This window comes from Puntigrus tetrazona, chromosome 5 (genome assembly GCF_018831695.1).
Source record: "Puntigrus tetrazona isolate hp1 chromosome 5, ASM1883169v1, whole genome shotgun sequence".
Classification (NCBI taxonomy): Eukaryota; Metazoa; Chordata; class Actinopteri; order Cypriniformes; family Cyprinidae; genus Puntigrus; species Puntigrus tetrazona.
Genome location: NC_056703.1, coordinates 24,296,944 through 24,318,098, shown reverse-complemented (window position 1 = coordinate 24,318,098; position 21,155 = coordinate 24,296,944). Strand labels below are relative to the sequence as shown.

The 21,155-nt window shown below is 41.7% G+C and overlaps 1 protein-coding gene across 1 annotated transcript; it reads left to right on the top strand.

The window, feature by feature from the left end:
• The first annotated feature begins 267 nt into the window (after positions 1–267).
• LOC122345313 (interleukin-31 receptor subunit alpha) lies at positions 268–19,569 on the top strand. Its single transcript, XM_043239343.1, has 16 exons — positions 268–345; positions 463–498; positions 919–981; positions 1,402–1,504; positions 1,618–1,781; positions 1,969–2,111; positions 12,759–12,894; positions 13,063–13,160; positions 13,651–13,861; positions 14,009–14,188; positions 14,724–14,852; positions 15,222–15,368; positions 15,806–15,949; positions 16,089–16,182; positions 16,286–16,367; positions 18,340–19,569. Exons 1-16 carry the CDS (start codon positions 309–311, stop codon positions 18,880–18,882), a joined length of 2,310 nt encoding a protein of 769 aa, XP_043095278.1. The 5' UTR covers positions 268–308; the 3' UTR covers positions 18,883–19,569.
• The last annotated feature ends 1,586 nt before the right edge of the window (positions 19,570–21,155 follow it).

Here is a 21,155-nt window from a genome sequence, read left to right as displayed (position 1 = left end):
CTTGTGTGCAGTTCGTCTAGTCCGGATCTATTAATTTTCTTAAATGTGACAAAAAAAGTGTAACAAAATCTGTTCATCTCAAAATTATATCTATAAGGGCACATTTTCACAAAAGTGTCCAAATGCTGTGGAGAATCAGCCATCTATAAGGCTAAAAATACTCATAAAGGTTAAGTAGTTGTGCTCTCGAGGTAGGCTCTGAGACAGCCTATAAGAATCTGTTGGGCTGTAGTTTCATGTGTACTGAGAAGGGAATACCCCATACTCTTCCGTTAGTTGGTAGGAGCAGACTGTCAGAGAAGGCGACAATGTGCAAGTGCTCGGCTGCATTTTATATTACTCTAGGTATGTGCTTAAGCTGTGTTTTTAAACGAGTAGGCAATTTAAACAGAGGTATGACATAGTATTGCTTTTCATTCATGTGGTTGCTGAAGTGAATTTCAGTACATTTATTAATTTCAGGTTTTGTATTTCTCTGGACAACTGAAGTATCAACAGGTCAGTACAGCAAATCATGCTGGATTGCAGTGGAGTTCTTAACTATGTTTTAACATTCATGTTAAAAACAAAATAACTTTATCGTTTGCAGGCGCTTATAGTAATTGTTTAGATTAGAAGATAATAAAAAAGCCTTAACCCCTATGTACTTACATCAAAAAAAATGTACTTATTGTGATCAAATTGTGTTGTAAAGCACTTTTGCTGCTATTGAGGTGGGATACGGGTAAGGATTAATCGTGGGTCAACAGTGTAAATATACATGTAATTATAGAAATGTATTACACATGTAATTAAATACAGGTTTTGTTTTGTTTTTGATTTTTTTTTTTTAAATGTAAGGACATAGTAGTTAAGGCCACCTCAAAAAAGTGGGACCAAAAAAAGTCTTTAACACAGCTTATCATTGTAACTTTACAGGATCCTGTAACTGCGGTCATGACAATTTGAACTTATTGAGAAAAAAATGTAACAACACTGAAGGTAAGTGCGCAGTTTATCCAGTAAACTGAAGTAAAATAGATTAGCTTACTTTTTCATAGTGTAAGTATTATATGAATAAATATGAAATAAATATGATAAGTTTTGTGCTTATAAAAATATGTGAAAACAAATAGCCGCTTCCAATAAAACCTTTTACGTTTTTTTACCAGTGATACTGTTAAAGTACTCTTATAAACTATTACTGTTTTCTGATGAGAAGAGCAGTTGTGTGGAGGGTATAAGGACAGTGGATGTAGTTTCTGAAATGACCAACCTGAGTTTGACTAAAAAATAAGATGGTTTACAGTTCAGTTTGTTTATATTTTATTCTTAAGATTTCCAAGTCCTATTTTGTACCGTATTTGTGGCAAGTGACTATTTTTATTGTTAATATATGAGTGGATATTTCTCATCTCACAGGAGTCTATGATTTGACATGCTATATAAAATATAAAAACCCATTTGTGTCCTTCTGCGAATGGAAAGGAGATGTATCAACCTCATACACACTGTACACACAACAGTAAGTCGACTGAGCTTTACACCATTGCTGTTGATTGATTGTTATTGCTTACTTATAAGATTTGATAACTGAAAATTTGATTTAACAATCCACACTTTTTGTTTGCTGTGTAGGAGGAGATGTAGTTGTGTAAATGTAAATCAGAAGAATGGAATTTGGACTTCTGATGACTTTAGGGTTGTCTCAGGTTGGAATGTGACAGCTCACGTTTTTGCAAGCAGTGGATATCTGCCCTGGTGCACCTACAAAAACTTCAGTGGAATTCCATCCGATATTAGTATGTTTAAAAGTTTACATTTATTGATATTTTATTTGTTCTAACCACAGACCTTTATCTAAATGTATTGATTTAAATTCCATTTCCGGAAATAGTACTTACTAGAAGTTATAATATAAGTAGAAGCTGCTTGAAAATATTAGTATGTGATTCTGGATTGAATTGTTTAATGTTTCTTTGTTTGCAGTGCTGTGTGGTCCTCATTCAAAACTAACTTACAAAAGAAGCTCAGGCCACCTGAATGTGCAGGTGGAGTGGGGAGATGGAAGAGAACATATTAAAAACTTCTTTGTAGAGTACAAAAAGTTCAACACTTCTTGCTGGAAAGAGGTCAGTAACAACACCATGCAGTTTAAGAGTATCTAAGTCTCCACTTGTTTTACAATCTGTAACATCCAGCCAGCAGTGGGAGCCCTTGCCCAAGTACTAGCTGGGTTTCCACTTCAGGTTCTTCTCTGCTCATTTCCTGTTTGAAGACCTTTATATTCAGAGGCTCTCCAACAGGACAATAAGTAGAAGTATTGCCAGTGTTTTGCCTTATCGAGCGTTCTTTATCAACTATCTACCTGCCTTGTGTATGATCGTTGCCTGTTTGCCTGTTTCACGACTTTGGACTTGCCCTTCTGTTTTGTTTGCTGTGTTGGATTGCTATCTTGGTTCTGACATGCCGCAGAATATGCCATTGTGTTCTGCACCCTAGCGGCACAGAGTGGGTGGAATGATGTTGCACTAAACGCCATGTTTAACCGTATCCTGATCTCCAAACCGAGTTGGCTTGTAGAGAAGAGGAATTATCTTTCCCCGACTTCATCATTATCACTATCAAGATAATTTCATGAGGCAAACACCTAACCGAAAGAAGCTATTGACCACTTGTTCACCTATCCAAGTCGACTCTCACCAGGGAAATGAGCCTAAGCAACTCAACATATTACGGATCTCAGAGGAAGAGAGAGAGAGACGCCGTCTTAAGCATTTGTGTTTCTGCTGTGGTGCCGCAGGACATTGAGGCCTGGGATGTCCACAGAAACAGGACATCATTAATAATTTTGTAATCACCTACATCGATGACATTCTGATTTACTCCAAATCTGAAGCTGAGCACATTAACCATGTCAGAACCGTTCTGTCCCAACTTATGGAGAACCAACTATACATCAAAGCGAAGAAGTGTGAATTTCCATACCTCAAAAACTTCCTTTCTAGGTTATCACATCAGTCACAATGGAGAAAGGATGGGTGATGTAGAGGTCCAGGCAGTCACAGAGTGGCCTCAACCTATTACAATTAAGGAGCTTCAAAGATTCCTAGGTTTCGCCAACTTCTACCGACGCTTCATTAGAATTTACAGTCTTCTTCTTCGCTAACATCTCTACTTAAGGGAAAACCATCCAAGCTAAAATGGACTGAAGAGGCAAGCCAAGCCTTCACTGCATTAAAGGAACAGTTCACTTCAGTCCTGATATTGAAGCATCTTAACCCTGACCTCCCCTTTATAGTGGAGGTTGATGCATCTGACTGTAGCATTGGAGCGTCCTCTCTCAAAGATCCCAGCAATCAGGCAAGCTTCATCCCTGTTCTCAAGAAAGCTCACTCCAGCAGAAACTAATTATTAGATTAGATTAGATTCAACTTTATTGTCATTACACATGTACAAGTACAAGGTAACGAAATGCAATTTAGCTCTAACCAGGAGTGCAATAAGCAGCAAGTGCAGGATATAGGTACAAATATAAGTGCACATACAGGTAATATGTACAGGAGATAAATATGTATAAATTAAATTACAGATGAATGTGTTAATGAAGGGGAAATAAACAGATAGAGAAGGGGAAATTTACAGTTAGCATGTATAAACAATTTACAGATGGTTATGTACAAACAGGATATACAGGATATGTATAGACAGATTTACAAGAGTATGTACAGTGGAGTGCAATGAATGTTAAACAGTGCATTTTTTTTTAATGGGGTGGGGATGGGGGTTGGTTTGGGTGGAAATCAGTGGGGGGCAGAATTCAGTAGTGAGACAGCTCTGGTAAAAAAGCTGTTCCTCAGTCTACTTGTTCTAGTCCGGGGGAATCTGAATTGCCTGCCGGGTGGCAGGACGGAAAACAGTTTGTGGGCAGGGTGAGAGGAGTCCTTAAGAATACTGCGTACTCGACGCAAACAGTGTTTCTTCTGGATGTCCTCAGTGGATGGAAGTGGAGTTCCTGTGATGCACTGGGCAGTTTTCACCACCCGCTGCAGTGCCTTACGCTCAGCAACAAAGCAGCTCCCATACCAGACTGTGACACAGTTTGTTAGGATGCTCTCTATTGTACAGCGATAGAAGTTCACCAGGATGGCTGAGGACAGCTGATTCTTCTTAAGTTTCCTCAGGAAGAAAAGACGCTGGTGAGCCTTCTTGACCAGGCTGGAGGTGTTGGTGGTCCAGGACAGATCTTCAGAGATGTGGGTTCCCAGGAACTTGATGCATGAAACTGGCTCCACAACAATCCCATCTGTCTGGGATCATGCCTCTTCCTTCCTGAAGTCCACAATGAGCTCCTTGGTTTTGGTAGTGTTAAGGAGCAGATTATTGTCTTTGCACCATGTGGACAGATGCTGGACCTCCTCCCTGTAGGCAGTCTCATCGTTGTTGCTGATGAGACAGATCTTTGTAGTATCGTCTGCAAACTATGATTGAGTTAGATCCAAACACAGGCCTGCAGTCGTGGGTGAAGAGGGAGTAGAGAAAGGGGCTGAGCACGCAGCCTTGTGGTACACCAGTGTTGAGAGTGACAGTAGTGGAGCAGATGTGGCCTGACCTAACATGCTGAGGTCTGTTGGTCAGGAAGTCCATAACCCAGTTACACAGTGAGATGTTAATGTCAAAATCTCTGAGTTTGGTGATTAACTCAAGGGTATGACAGTGTTGAATGCTGAGCTGAATTCAACAAACAGTATCCGTGCGTAAGTGTTTTTATTGTCCAAGTGTGTGAATACGGAGTGCAGTGCGATGGAGACTGCATCCTCAGTGTTCCTATTGCCTTGATAGGCAAACTGGTGGGGGTCCAGTGTGGAAGGCAGAGAGTCCTTCAGATGTGACAGGACTAGTCGCTCAAAGCACTTCATAACGATGGGTGTGAGTGCTACAGGGCAGTAGTCGTTTAGGCACACTGGGCTTGAGATTTTTCGGCACTGGCACAGTGGAGGTGGATTTGAGGCATGTTGGCAAAGCTGCTTGGGCAAGGGACATGTTGAAAATGTCCGTGAATACCCCAGCAAGCTGCTCTGCACATGCCCGAAGGACACCTCCAGGGATACTGTCTGGTCCAGCAGCCTTGCACGCTTTAGTCCGGCTCAGTGCGGTGTAAACCTCTGAGGAAGTGAGTGTGATGGGTGGGTCGGTTGAGGGGGTGATCTTGTTGACCGTTTCATTATTATCTCTCTCAAAGCGAGCATAAAAGTCATTAAGCTTGTTCAGGAAGAAGACATTAGGTGCTGTGGGGGGGGGGGAGTGGTTGGGCTTGTAATCACTGATGGCCTGGATGCCCTGCCACATGCGTCGAAGATCAGATTTGGAAAAGTGCTCCTCTAGCTTCAGCTTGTAGCAGTACTTGGCCTTTTTCAGATTTGCCCTGGAAGTGCTGTAGGCCTGTGCGTCACCTGATCTGAAGGCAGTGTTGCGTGTTTTCAACAGAAGCCGCACCTCCTTGTTCATCCATGGCTTCTGATTTGGGTATGTGGTGATCTGTTTCTGGGTAGTAACACTGTCTATGGTGGTATTGATGTAACCCAGAACATAGGAAGTGTAGTGATCTATATCCTTATGAGAGCCACAGGTAGCCTGGGAAACAAACATACTCCAGTCTGTGTGTTGAAACCTGTCCTGGAGTGTGGAGTCAGCCCCCGCTGGCCAAACTTTGATGGTCCTCACTAATGGCTTAACACGGTTGATGAGGGGGGAGTATTTGGGGGTGAGGAACAAAGAAAGGTGATCTGATTGTCCTAGATGGGGGAAGGGGGTCACAGCATAGGCTTCATCCATGTTTGTGTATACATGGTCCAAAGTTTTGTTTCCTCTGGTGTGACAGAAAACGTTTTGGTGAAATTTAGGGAGCGCTGCCTTCAAGTTAGAGTGATTAAAATCCCCCGCAACAATAAATGCAGCCTCCGGGTGAGCAGACTGTTGTTTACTGATGGCTGCATGAAGTTCGTTCATAGCACGCTTGGCATCAGCATTGGGAGGAATATAAGCGGCAGTTATAATGGTGGATGTGAACTCCCGTGGCAGATAAAACGGTTTACTCTTAACCATGAGAAACTCTAGGTTAGCTGAGCAGTGTCTCCCAACGATAACAGAGTTTGTGCACAAAGCATTGTTAATATAAATGCACAATCCCCCGCCTCTGGTCTTACCGCCGTTCTGTCTGCCCGGAATGTGTGGTGACCAGCTATGCAGATAGCATGGTCTGGTATACTGTTGTTTAGCCTTGTTTCGGTGAAGATCATGAGATTGCAGTTCTGAAGTCTCTTATTGTATTTAATGCGGAGTCGAATCTCGTCCATTTTGTTAGTCAGTGATCGTACATTGGCAAGGAAAATGCTGGGTAAAGAGAGCCGATGTGGTGTTAGCTTTAGCTTAGCTCTTAGCACTCCGTGCTTCCCCCACCTTTGTTTACGATCGCGCCGCCACCTTCGAGTGCTTCCACCCGGCCGGGAAGAGTGCTCAGCCTCTGTTGTTCTGATGATCTCAGGGACTAGTCGAAGGTTGCTGTTAAAACTGTCGGAAATGGATGAACCAATATCCAAAAGCTCTTGTTGGGTGAACGATGTAAAGGCACTGCTGTTCTGCACGAACAGACCCGAAATAAGCAAGTAAAATACTGCAAAACTGCAGAAACTGGAGAGACACTGAGCCTCGCGATGGGAGGCTCTTGGGAACAAGAAGTTACTACCTATGCAAGCAGCAATCGAGCAATGGCGACACTGGTTAGAGGGCGCAACTCACCCCTGTCAAGTTATTACGAATCTATACAAGAACCTGAAATACATTAAAAGTGCAAAACGCCTAAACGCCCGCAAAGCCCGCTAGTCTTTATTCTTCACAAGATTCAAATTCACAGTAACATATCGACCTGGTAACAAAAACAACAAGGCAGATGCTCTTTCCCGTCGTTATGAATGCTTCACCAACCACCAAGATCCTGAACTCATTCTTCCTCCATCTGTAGTCTTTGCTCCTGCTCCTTCAACAAGCCAATCGGCAGGAAACCCCACCTAGGCAGTGCCCACCGAACAAACACTACGTTCCCCCAAACCTAAGACCACATATCATGCAGTGGGTTCATACTTCCCTCAATGCAGGCCACCCAGGTATCTCATTACCATCTCCTCAAGCCTCTCCCCATCCCACAACAATCCTGGTCTCACCTATCAATCGACTTATTCACTGATCTGCCACCTTCCAACAACTTCACCACTATATTAGTCATCATAGATCGTTTCTTCAAATCCTTCCATCTTATACCTCTAAAGGGACTCCCAACTGTCATGGAAACAGCCCAAGCCCTTTTCCATCAAGTATTCAGAGGTTACGGTCTACCAGAGCACATTGTTAGTGATCGAGGTACCCAATTCACCCAATTCACCCAATTCACGTCCCAAGTATGGAGAGCATTTAAACATCAATGTCAGTCTCACCTCCGGCTACCATCCCCAATCTAATGGACAAGTTGAATATTTGAATCAGGAGATAGGCAGATATCTTAGAACATACTGCAGCAGGGAACAACATTGGTGGTCTGAGTTTCTACCTTGGGCTGAAAATGCCCAAACCTCTTTTACCCACTCATCGACTGTAACATCCATCCAGCAGAAGGAACCCTCGCCCGAGTACTAACTGGGCTTCTCTTTATATTTAGAGGCTCTCCCATAGGACAGGGCAAAGTATTGCCAGTGTATTCTGCCCTACCAAGCATTCTTTATCAACTAACTACCTGCCTTGTGTATGATCATTGCCTGTTTCACGGTTTTGGACTTGACCTTCTGTTTTGTTTGCCGTGTTAAATTGCTACCTTGGTTCTGACCCACTGTCTGTATACCCGTGTATGATTATTGCCTCAGCCCTAATAAAACTACCGCACATGGACTCTAACAACGCCTCTGTGTCTCCATTACACAATCATTATATCTCCTGGTTTTTATTATTTTGTTCAACTCTTTTATTTTAAATTGGACTAGAAATAGCTCTTCAGTTAAGGCATAGTATTCATTACAGGGGCATTTATTCTTTAATTCATAACCAAATATTATTAATAGCATATTGTGACATTCATTTGTGAACATTATTAAATAATGGCTGATTCTTAAAATAATATAATTAACAAATACTAAAGTATCGCTGGTTTACATATTTAATAATTTGCCCATCAGATGAGCACTGAGCAGATGAGCAATATTTTTTTCTCTATTAAATAATAGATCACTGAGAAAGCACCCTAGAAAGCACTAGGGTGTGGTGTGGCTTTGTGGTTAAAGATCTGGGGCTCATTTAAACCTTTGTTAACCCCTGTCATGAATGAACGGTCTGAGGCGTGCGGATCCATGTGCAGGCTTTTATTAAACGAAGGCATGGTCATAACAGGCAGGCGTCGAACAGGGCTAACGGATATATAGGAGGCGAGGCAATAACAAAATCCAGAGACAGGCGGAGGTCAGGTCAGGCGGCAAACGATCAAAGAATCAGAATACAGACAGGGTCAAAACCAGAAACAATAATCCACGAACGATATAACTACAATACAACAGGCGAAACAATGCAACCTGCAGTTGAGTGGCTTGCTGCAGTATTTATAGTCCTGGGACAGGAAGTTGTCGCAGAGGGAGTGGATGCAGATCACCCAGAGGTCAGGGCTCCCTCTGCTGGCTTGGTGACATAGCCCCCCTCCTAGGAGCGACTCCTGGCGCTCCACAACACAAAACATAACTGTGAGCTTGGGAGGGGGTTCCGGGAGGGAGTCAGCACACTGAGACCAGGGAGGAAGAGACGGTGGGAGGAGCCAGGGTGAAGACGGGAGGAGTCCGGGGCGGGAGGCGATCCAGAGCCCAGCCATGATGGTCAGTGGTGGAGCCGACGGAGGGAGGAGCCATGGAGAGGTAACGGTCATCAACCCCATGGAGCCGACCGACGGCGGCGGAGCAGGTGGTCGGGGAGACTGAGGCGGAGGCGGAGAGCCGAAGAGCCAGGGCGACACAGCGGCGCTGGAGGTCCTAGGTGATACCGCAGACTTCGGCGACTGATGCGAGAGGGGGGGCGAGGCGGGACGCGCGGAGCCAGAGCGACAGAGGACTGAGGTGGAGCCGGGGGAAGGGAGGAGCCTGACAGAGCCGGAGGGATGGAGGGACGAGGCGGCTGGAGGAGTGGAATCCTGAGCGACGGATGGTCGACGACCGACCAAGGCGTAGCCGGAGAGACGATGGAGCCTGGTGAAGCTGGTGGATTGACGGAGCACGGTAGAGAGGAGGAGCTAGGAGCCTAAGGGAAGCCAGCGGGTCTACAAGCCGAGGTGGAGTCTGGGACTCGGAGGCGGGGCGGTGAAGCGAGGATCCTTCACCCACGGCGGCGATGGAGGCTGGCAGACCCGTGGCGAGCTCCAGGTGGAGGGCAGAGGATGAGTGCAGGGGCTGCTGGGATCCTTTGACGACGTGGGTGGGTTAACTGCTGGGCTTTGCACGAGGCGCGGGCACTGGAGGCTTTGCACGAGGCGCGGGCACTGGAGGCTTTGCACGGGCGCGGGGCACTGGAGGCTTTGCAACTGGAGGCTTTGCACGGGCGCGGGCACTGGAGGCTTTGCACGGGCGCGGGCACTGGAGGCTTTGCAGGCGCGGGCACTGGAGGCTTTGCACGGGCGCGGGCACTGGAGGCTTTGCAGGGCGCGGGCACTGGAGGCTTTGCACGGGCGCGGGCACTGGAGGCTTTGCACGGGCGCGGGCACTGGAGGCTTTGCACGGGCGCGGGCACTGGAGGCTTTGCACGGGCGCGGGCACTGGAGGCTTTGCACGGGCGCGGGCACTGGAGGCTTTGCACGGGCGCGGGCACTGGAGGCTTTGCACGGGCGCGGGCACTGGAGGCTTTGCACGGGCGCGGGCACTGGAGGCTTTGCACGGGCGCGGGCACTGGAGGCTTTGCACGGGCGCGGGCACTGGAGGCTTTGCACGGGCGCGGGCACTGGAGGCTTTGCACGCGCGGCACTGGGCAGGCTTGCCATCTTGAGGCGCGGCTCTGGGCAGGCGACATCCATCTTGGGAAGCGGCTCTGGGCAGGCGACATCCATCTTGGGAAGCGGCTCTGGGCAGGCGACATCCATCTTGGGAAGCGGCTCTGGGCAGGCGACATCCATCTTGACATCCATCTTGGGAAGCGGCTCTGGGCAGGCGACATCCATCTTGGGAAGCGGCTCTGGGCAGGCGACATCCATCTTGGGAAGCGGCTCTGGGCAGGCGACATCCATCTTGGGAAGCTCTGGCTCTGGGCAGGCGACATCCATCTTGGGAAGCGGCTCTGGGCAGGCGACATCCATCTTGGGAAGCGGCTCTGGGCAGGCGACATCCATCTTGGGAAGCGGGTCTGGGCAGGCGGCATCCATCTTGGGAAGCGGCTCTGGGCAGGCGGCATCCATCTTGGGAAGCGGCTCTGGGCAGACGGCATCCATCTTGGGAAGCGGCTCTGGGCAGGCGGCATCCATCTTGGGAAGCGGCTCTGGGCAGGCGGCATCCATCTTGGGAAGCGGCTCTGGGCAGGCGGCATCCATCTTGGGAAGCGGCTCTGGGCAGGCGGCATCCATCTTGGGAAGCGGCTCTGGGAAGGCGGCCATCTTGGGCAGCGGCTCGGGGAAGGCGGCCATCTTGGGCAGCGGCTCGGGGAAGGCGGCCATCTTGTGAAGCGGCTCTGGGAAGGCGGCGGCCATCTTGTGAAGCGGCTCTGGGAAGGCGGCAGCCATCTTGGGCAGCGGCTCTGGGAAGGCGGCAGCCATCTTGGGCAGCGGCTCGGGGAAGGTGGCCATTACTGGAGTTGATGTGTTGTCCTTCTCCTCCTCAACACCCAACGTAAAAGCTGACCCCACAGTCACTAAACCAAACTCAATAAACTGAGCAAGCGACTCACGTGGACCCTCGCGAACAAGTTTAGATTTGAGCGGCTGATGTACTCCCTCATGATACAACTCAATCAATAAACAGTCCGGTATGTCAGAGAGGTAAGCCATGTCCAAAAACTCTTGAGTATAATCCTCAATCGTTTGGGTACCTTGCTTGAGGGCCAATAAACGTCTAGCGAGGGTCCTACCTGGCCATGGATCAGGTGAAAAGCCGCTGGATCCTGGTGCGAGGTTGCATTCTGTCATGAATGAACGGTCTGAGGCGTGCGGATCCATGTGCAGGCTTTTATTAAACGAAGGCATGGTCATAACAGGCAGGCGTCGAACAGGGCTAACGGATATATAGGAGGCGAGGCAATAACAAAATCCAGAGACAGGCGGAGGTCAGGTCAGGCGGCAAACGATCAAAGAATCAGAATACAGACAGGGTCAAAACCAGAAACAATAATCCACGAACGATATAACTACAATACAACAGGCGAAACAATGCAACCTGCAGTTGAGTGGCTTGCTGCAGTATTTATAGTCCTGGGACAGGAAGTTGTCGCAGAGGGAGTGGATGCAGATCACCCAGAGGTCAGGGCTCCCTCTGCTGGCTTGGTGACAACCCCCAGTGTAAGAATAAACTATACAATGCAGTAGTTTATATGTACAGTGTGATCTCCTTCCAGTTAACTGTAAAAAAATAATAATGCACATGGAAAAAAAGCTCAGTCTGATCTGAATCTATATGTAGTTTCATACACATTATATATATATATATATATATATATATATATATATATATATATATATATATATATATATATATGCCCTACTGCAGGGATTGGTCTTGTGGAGTGTCACTGTCCTACAGAGTTTAGCTCCATCCCTAATGAAATCAAACACACCTAAAACAAAACTAACTTTCATATCTTTAGGATCGCTTGATACTTACAGTCAAGTGTGTTTGATTGTTTTGATTTGCAGTATATAACCTTTGTACTTCATTAACCCCTAAAATGTGCATATTTGTTTCTTTAAAAGTAAACATTAGCTTACATGTACATATTAGTACCTGTTAGGGATTAGTAGTAATTAGAAATTGTACATAGAACAACTTTTTAAATGATACCACCTTAAGTGACTGTTTTTGTGGTTTTGTTCTGAGAGTGTAAAATTTGAGCACACTTAGTGGCATACAACAACCCATGATGTAATGTGCTTGGCTTCCATTTTAAGAGTCGTCATCGAGACGGAAATAAAAGAGTTTTTAACATCTCTCACGACTCATTATCAGTTGAGAATGCTACTATGATACTGTTTCATGTTGTTGTCTTAAGAAAAGAGTATGCAGTATGTTTATTACTTTATTACTTTATTATGGCAATTCTGTGCACAGGGAACATATGTACTGTACATTCGGCCCAAATGTATTTACGTTTTTAAGCCACTGTCGTTTCCCTGATTGTGTAGACTAATTTTAGTTCTGCAGCATTTTACAGTGTGGTATAACACACTGGAGTTGAGGAGAATGCAAGAAAGCTGATAATATGGACGGTTTGGTACAGAACAGAGTAGAGATGTGCTGAGCTACCACAGTGTGAAAAAACAAGGGTGAAGTATAGTTAAATATAGATTCTCTCAGTCATTTTAACTTTCATTCTGTAATAACCTTTAAACCTTCAAACTTTTTACCCCTTTTTAAAATGTTCTTTCAAACCCACTAAGATTGTCTTGACTTTATTTGTCTAGTAATACAAAAGTAGGACTTAGTAAAGTCTGTCAAAGGTTCATTTCCTGATGTGAATTGACTTGCTTGTTCCACCTAATTTTCTCTGCTTGTCCCCCACAGCAACAGTCTAAGAACAACACAGAATGCGTTTTGTGGAATCTGACAACCTCTCTGCCTTACGACTTGCGAATACGTTGTGTTCCCACTGAAAAGTGTGTGCATTGTCCTCGCAGTGAGGTCATTGTAGTTCCACCGGGTGAGTCGAACACGATCTCTATATTTTCTTTAAATGTGTAGTTTCTCTGTTACAAAAAAGGATCAGTTACAAACACTCCCTAGTCTTCCATTCTTTGATCAAAGAATCACACTTAAACTCAGGGCACTGGTTGAGCCAATGACGTCTATCCAAAATGTTCTTTCCCAGAACTAACAGGTGCACCATCAATCAAGTTGGAGATTGAAGACCATATACAAAATCATTTTATATCACAAGGACAGAGAAAAGCAGTCATGAAGTGGGAGGTACTAACACATTATTAATGCCATCTTTTTTGGTGTTTTCTGTGGTTAAACTAATGATATCCAATATGATTCCGGTAAGAATCAAATAAGATCCTACTGGATAACCAAACATTTTTGATTCTTAGAGAATTCTTATTCCCATTTGGATCCAGTTGTGTTATCAATACTTTTCTCTCATTAATGAAGTAGTGATACGGTATTAACAATCTAGTAATTACTATAAACTATTATTACTTTTTTGAATGTAGTAGTTAGTTTTAGTTTTAGACTATTTTTACAATTACAAACTAAATTACAAACCAAACGTCCAGGCTAAGAAAGTGATCTTAATACTAGATGTTATTATTATCAGTTCCATAAAGTTAATTCCATAAAAAAGATTTTTTTTTGTGGATGATGGTGATAATAATAATAATAATAAATACATTGTATTTGTAATGCCTCTTTCTTAAACTCAAAGCACTAAATGATACCATACCTTTTTCCCCAGTATGCAGACAGTGGGTCTGTGTCTTACTATAACGTGACAGTGAAGAAAGTATCAGGGGAACAGTGCAATCAGGACAGTTTCAGAACTGAAGATTTATCACTCACCCTGATCCTGTCTTACTCGGCATACAACATCAGCATCAGGGCTGTAAACAGTGCCGGGTCTTCTTCTGTTTCCAGTATAACCACTGAACATATAAATGAATGGAAGGGTACACAGCTTTTATATTTACTTCAATACTACATTTACACTACTCTGAATAACCCTATGTCCAATGGGTAGAAATATTGTATATATGAACATTGTTTCAGATAATTTGACATGCTTGTAAATGCTGTATATTATTACATTTTTTTAGATGTGTTTCGGCCATTCGGTGTCAACATAACCTGCAACAACAGCTTTAGCCTGTACTGGAACAGGTCTGTCTCAAGTGTGTGTTTCTCTGTGGAGTGGTGGGCCAAAGGACAGATCCCGAATTTTTGTTCATTCTACGAAAAGCAGACACACAAAGAAATAACTTGGAAAGCTGAAAGAAGTAATGTTCTCTTTTATTCTTTCTTATTAGAAATGAGTTGATACAATGTCTAAAATGATGATAAAAGCCTAGTGTAAAAGAAAACGTAATATTTTTATTACAACAAATATTACAATATATTTAGGTAGTAATCATATTTCCAGTATTCTCTAAAACTCTCAAATTTGGTGTAAATATCTTTATAAAAAATACATAGATATGTTTACTTTATTTATAAAGTATGTTGATATCTAATATTTAATCATTATTTTTCACACTATTATATTTTTTAATTTTAGTATTTTTTGGGGGGGTCTAGACTCAATGTTTCCTATCAACGCAGTAGTCGCTTTTACATATATTTTACCTTGATTATACACAATGATAATTAACAGCTTTATTAAGTCACAGAATTCATATAATGTTCAATAATATAATCATAATCAGAACAATAGTATTATTAATAATATTAAGCAATATTATCATAATTATTATTACTCTATTAATCATCATAATAATCATTCAAATAATCACATTGTGTCTTTTTTGATTGCAGTATTTCAGCCACATACAAGATATTATTTTGTCCTGTACACCAGACCGTACCTAGACACCTGCAACGTGAAGAATGTAAACAACAGTGAGACAACGTATGGCACAGCCGAAGCTTACTTCACTGAAGGAAGTGAGTCTAAATATTTATAGATGACAAAACTAATACATGCTGAAAAGAACAGCTGAGATGTTCAGGCAAATATATACTGGTGCCGATGCACGCTCAAAAAAGATCCTCCTTTATTTGAACCTGTTATACTTTCAGGAGTAGCGTTTGTTGCTTGCAGCACCCTCAAAGGCACCTCCTCTAAAAATAGAGATATGTGACGAACTATATATATTATTGTGTGTGGCTAAATAAAGGTTAAACGCTGACAAGCTGCAGTATTTCAATTCAGATTATCTACAGCTCTGCTCTAGTTCCCTGGTAATAGTTACAGCAGTAGTTTGTAGATAGAATCATTTTGTTTCAATGACCTAAAGCTCTTTGGGATTTTAGGCCCTGTCGCTGCTCCTGGGTATGTGAGCATTTTGAATATTACCCAGCATTCTTCAGTAATCACATGGTTCCCCGTGTCTGAGGAGGACCTTCGTGGATTTCTATTAGGCTACTACATCTACTTGACATGGGAAAATAATGAAACAAGTGAGTAGAAGTCAATCTGAAGTACGATTACGTATATGTTTTATTTTATTTTAAGTTATAAAAAATAAATATTAGGTACATTACTATTACTACTATTTTAAATGATCAATGAAAAGTACTTTTTATTTATTTATTATTATTATTTTTATATGCTTTCCCTTAAACTTGTGTCTGAGTTGATTGAATAGCTCAGTAATTACTGGAAAACGATTTGACAAAATGTTTGATGACATTTGCATCAAAGTATGATTTGATAGATCATGCTTTCAGAGATTTGTGATAGGAAAAGTAAATTAAATCAATTTTATTAATTTTGTTTTTTTTCCCATAGTTCTCAAGAATCAGTGAAGTTGTATCTGGAAAAGATTACATTTATACTTATTTGTTTTTTATTTATTATTATTTTTGTTTTTCTACCATATTCTTCAAATATGAAGCCTTCACAGTGGATTCCAGTTCAAACAGTTATGAGCTGCAGAATCTTGAAAGCAACAGTGCGTACCGTGTTCAGCTGTCTGCCTTTACAGCAGCTGGGGAAGGAGAGCGGAGTGATTTTAAACACTTCGACACACACCAGCTAGGTAAACTCGTATTTTTCATAAACATATAATGTCTGTTATTGAGCTTATTATTGTTATTCAAGCTTTATCCGTTCACAGAGTAAATGTCTGAAAGTTATTTTTGAAAATAGTCACATAAGTACTGACTGTATTCTGACAGAATTCACAGCTTTGAACAGCATAATCGCTGCGGTCATTGTGGGAATAATAATTCTTTTACTGGCAGTTCACCTCAGCTGTCGACTTCTGCACAGGTGGAGGCACATGCATTTTATGTTGATTTTTTGAAATTGCTACTATATGACCAGTCACTATCACTGCATGTCTATTATCTAACGGTAATGCATTTTTATACAGAGCCAAGAAACTACTGTGGCCGAGTATACCAAATCCTGAGAACAGCAACGCTGTTCAGAAAATTGAAATTGCCTATGAATTGGTAAGCAAGAGACGATATAATATGACACAATACATTTCATTGTCAAGTAAAAGAATACACCAAAAATTATATACATAACTTTACCATAAGTACAGCACTATCAAGGAAAAGAATATACAAAAAAGCATATAAAAACACTAATAAGACAGGACCAGAAGTACAGTGATGACCTGAGATGGTAATACAGTGGTTTACATGGTATGCCAAGGTACTTACTTTCATTACTTACTTTTATTTGTTTTATCATTGTTTTTTTTATTTTACACCTTTTTGATTCTATTTGCCTATCATCGCATTTGAACAGGATTAGTTTTCTCAGAGGATCACTGAGTTTGTAAAGTAGGTCATTTGCTCTGGAATTATCACAGAGGTTGTGAGAGAAAAACACAGACATGGCAGATTCGGGTGGGATTAACATCACCAAGTACGTCAAAACTTTCTCTAATGACCCCCTGTAAAACTAGTCACGTCCAGATATTGGTCTTATTACATCAATTACTAGTCATTCGAGGCTAAACCTCATGGCACTGACAGAGACCTGGATGAAACCAGAGTACACTGCTGCTCCTGCAGCACTCCGCTTATCTCTAATGACTGAAAATGTATTCCTTTACCTTCTCATTTGAATCGCATTCAGTCGCTATCATCCACACTTTTAAAATCAATTTTGTAGTTTATCAACACCCATAACCACATCCTAACTTCTTGGATGTGTTAGATGTGCTCCTTTTAACCTTTCCTGAGCATGGAACTAGTTATGCTTGGAGACCTCCACCTAGACAAACCACTCTCCTCTTGCCTCTTTTGATCTCAGGAAAGTGGTAATTATTTTACTCACAAATCTGACAACCAGCTCGAGCTTATTTACCCACGACACTACTCCACTGATCATGTGCTGGTTACTCCTGAACACCTCTGACCACTTCCTCCTCACTCTTAATCTTAACATGGTTTCTAACACATCACATACCTCTACACGTTATCTTTTAAAGTAACTGTTGCTCACACTCACCCTCTTGGCTACTGGCTGTCCGCTATGATTTCATCTTCACTTCCTCCCTCAAGCAGTTATCAACTCTTGATGCTAACAGTGCCACTGATACTTTCTGCCAATCTTGTATCTTGTTATCCTGTCCTAATCCATCTCGACGGATTCCATTTCATTTCTACATTTACCATTACCATTTTGTTCCCAAGACCAAACACTTGAAGGAGCAGTGTTCAACCAAGTTTCTGCATTGCTCTCATTTGCTCAAGTCCTAAGACTGGCAGGAGCAGATTCAGTACTTATTTTGCTGGATCTGTCTGCTGCTTTTGACACAGTAAACCACCAGATCTTTGTCAACCCTATTGGCAAAGGGCATCTCAGGAAATGCACTCTTTTTATCTGAAAATGCACCAATCTATCTAAATTACCTGTCAGATAGATAGGTCCTTCTTCAAGGTATCTTGGTGAGGTACGGTTGTTGATATATCTAACTACAGTGGTAACTGCTTCTCTTCTCTCTCTACATGCCGTCACTAGGCTCTGCCATTTAGAAACATAGCTTTTCATAACGCTGCTGTGCTGATAACACTCACATCTCACATCCTAACTTGTTTAACAGACATTTCTTGCTAAATGAAGGGCCATTACCTTTAAATTAACCTTACCAAGTGTAGAATTCATTTACTGTATGCTTCCTAAGGCTGCATAAATTTGATATGTTTACTTATGCATATTTAAGATGATTTCTGAATAACTAACTTATATTTTATTACATGTGAATATGTAATTTATTAACAAAGCTGAATATTGCATTTTAAATGCTTTTGAATAAAGTTAATATATTTATATGTTACACCAAGGTATTGCAATACCATAATATCAATAATATATCATGCCTTGGAACCATGAACATTACTGGAAATGTGAATGAAATCACATTTTGAATCTTTTAGCCACATTCTGTCATGTGTTTTTTTTCTGAAGGGTATCCTTGAGCCATTGAACAGACAGCGGTTAGAGGAAAGTGAGGGATGTGATCCAAGTACAGTGTGTGTCTTTGGGAAAAAGATGGAAGCATCTCCTCTCTGTAGCCCTCCCACTGCTCGGGTTTGTGTGCCAGCCACCTTTCTTGAAGATGAGCACAGCCCATTCATACCGGAGCAGACTGCACCACCTGACACCCCGGAACAAGTCCCCAACAATGAGTCCGATTCCAAAGGGACCTTCTCTATAGACTTTAAGACAGACCCCCCTTTGAACACCTCTGTTGATAAAGAAATCACAAACTTTGAAAGCAAAGAACCTGGAGAGACCATCTCCAACCCGACAGGATCAGACTTCACCCCAGCATCTCAGCCTGCAGTAGTTTTCATGAGCGATTACACTACCATGGAGATCTTCCAGCAGGTCACTATGGCTGGGATTCAGGGTCCATCCATACAAACAGTGAAACCTGGATTAGTTCCTGTACATCCAGGGCAGGATTATGTTCGCCAGTCCTATTTTTCGCAAGAAACAGTCCAGTAACCCACCAGGGGAATGTAATGGTACTAAATTATTGAACCCAGAAATCACAGTGCTTTGAGTTGCTTTTATCTGGTGATTTAGAGGACACTTACTGTACAGACACAAAATACCTCTGGAGCACCCTGAGATTAGGAGCCTCATTTAAGGGTACAACAATCATTTCCCTGTTGCTGACTTAACTTTAGGCTTTAGTCAACATCTATTAAAAAAATGCAATATGCCACTTCTATTGAGAGTAAATTAGACCAAGGTACCTGAATTCTACCTCTGCAGCACCAGTGTTCATGACAGAGACCACTACATCAATTATATATTTATACATATAATATGTAGATATATAGCTATTTTTTTACCTAATCAAAATAAACCAACTGCAGTTTGACTGAGATTAAGTCACAGCAGAGTCAAACAGGATAATATGGTAGAACGCTCGGTAAGAACTGGCAATATTTTGCATTGAGTTCATGAAGACCCTTTGCCTATAAAGGCCTCCCAACAGGAAATGATTGTAGAAGAAGAAGAGGGATGAGTACTGCTAGAACTCCGGTGAAGGCTCCCTCTGCTGGCTGTGCATTAGGAATGCACAATGAATTGTTTCTAATTTCTAAAAATGTTATCTGTTTTGAGTTATCTGTTTTGGAAAATACACTCTTATAAAATAATAAAACTACATGATTTACATGTAAAATCATGTACATTTTACTATACAAGTAAAAATATAATAAAAACATAAAAATTTAAAAATATTATACTAAAGTCTATATATATATATATATATATATATATATATATATATATATATATATATATATATATATACTGTATATGTATGTATGTATCTATAAGAAGGTATGAGAAGTATTAGGGTTAGAGTTAAGGTATATAAGATATGTGTGTGTGTTTGTGTGTGTGTGTGTGTGTGTGTGTGTAGCGTCTGTATGCTTTAAATTATATTTTTATGTGAATGTACAATGTTACATGAAATATATTCCTCAAAAATAATAATACTCTGCATTCAAGTATGAGTGTGGTGTGTTTGTAAAACCTAACGACAACAAAAACAAGAACATAAGGGCTATTACACAGAATGAAAGATTAGCATTAGGGTTAGGGTTTAGGTTACAGCTGAGTTAGAGTTAGGGTTAGGGTTATATATATATATATATATATATATATATATATATATATATATATATATATATATAAGATACATGATTGTGTGTGCATAAAACAAAAACAACAACAAAAACATAAGGGATGTTACTCAAAATGAAGAATTACAGTTAGGCTAGGGTTAGGGTTAGAGTTAGAGTTAATGGTTAGAACTAGTGTTAGGACTAGAGTTAGAAATAGATTTAGGGTTAGGGTTGGGATAGGGATTAGAGATAAATTTAAGGTTAGAGTACAGATTATATTAGAAAAATATATTAGTTATATTATTGTGTGTGTGTGTGTGTGTGTGTGTGTGTGTGTGTGTGTGTGTGTGTGTGTGTGCTCTGTGTCCTTTGAAAATTATTCCTTAGAAATAATAATTATCTACATTCAAATATTATGTGTGTGTTTGTGTGTAAAACCCTAACAACAAAAACAAAAACATAAGGGCTATAACACAAAATGAACAATTAGGGTTAGGGTTAGGAAAAAGGTTAGGGTTAAGGTTAGAATTACAGTCAGGGGTAGGTGTGGGTTAGATTAAAGTTAGTGTTAGGGTTAGAATTAGGGTTAAGGTTACGGTTAGGGTTAGGATAGGGTTATGGTTAGATTTAGAGTACATATATGACATATATAAGATATATGATAATGTGTGTGTGTGTATGTGTATGTGTCTTTAGCGTTAGGAAAAGGTTTAGGGTTACAATTAAGATTAGAGTCCACCTAGTCTGGATACAAACTGTGAAACAGATTAAGAAAGAAATAATATCAGCGTAGATGCCATTCTTTTTATGATGTCACAAGTACATTGTGTTTTAGGAGTAGTGTTCCCGGTTCCAGCGGATCTAATTAATGCAGCCTAAAAATCCTTTAATGGATTTGAATAATCAAAGTGTGTTAGTGTGTTATGTGTAGACTAGGTTAAAAAGAAGTGTCTTTAATCTAGATGTAAACTGGCAGAGTGTGTCTGCTTCCTGAACAGAGTTAGGGAGATTGTTCCTGATTGTTTTCTAGGTATTATCAAATGGCCAGAGTTTTGAGAACACAGCGGATGTGCAGGACTATAATGTGATAAGAGCTCGCTCAAGTATTGAGGAGATAAACCATTCAGGGCTTTATAG

Bases quoted from the DNA above. Each gene is read 5' to 3' on its own strand.
- LOC122345313 (XM_043239343.1), top strand. From the start codon at position 309: ATGTGCAAGTGCTCGGCTGCATTTTATATTACTCTAG. The intron at 1,505-1,617 runs GTAAGTCGACTG...TTTGCTGTGTAG, and splicing joins TACACACTGTACACACAACA to GAGGAGATGTAGTTGTGTAA. The intron at 13,862-14,008 runs GTACACAGCTTT...ACATTTTTTTAG, and splicing joins ACATATAAATGAATGGAAGG to ATGTGTTTCGGCCATTCGGT.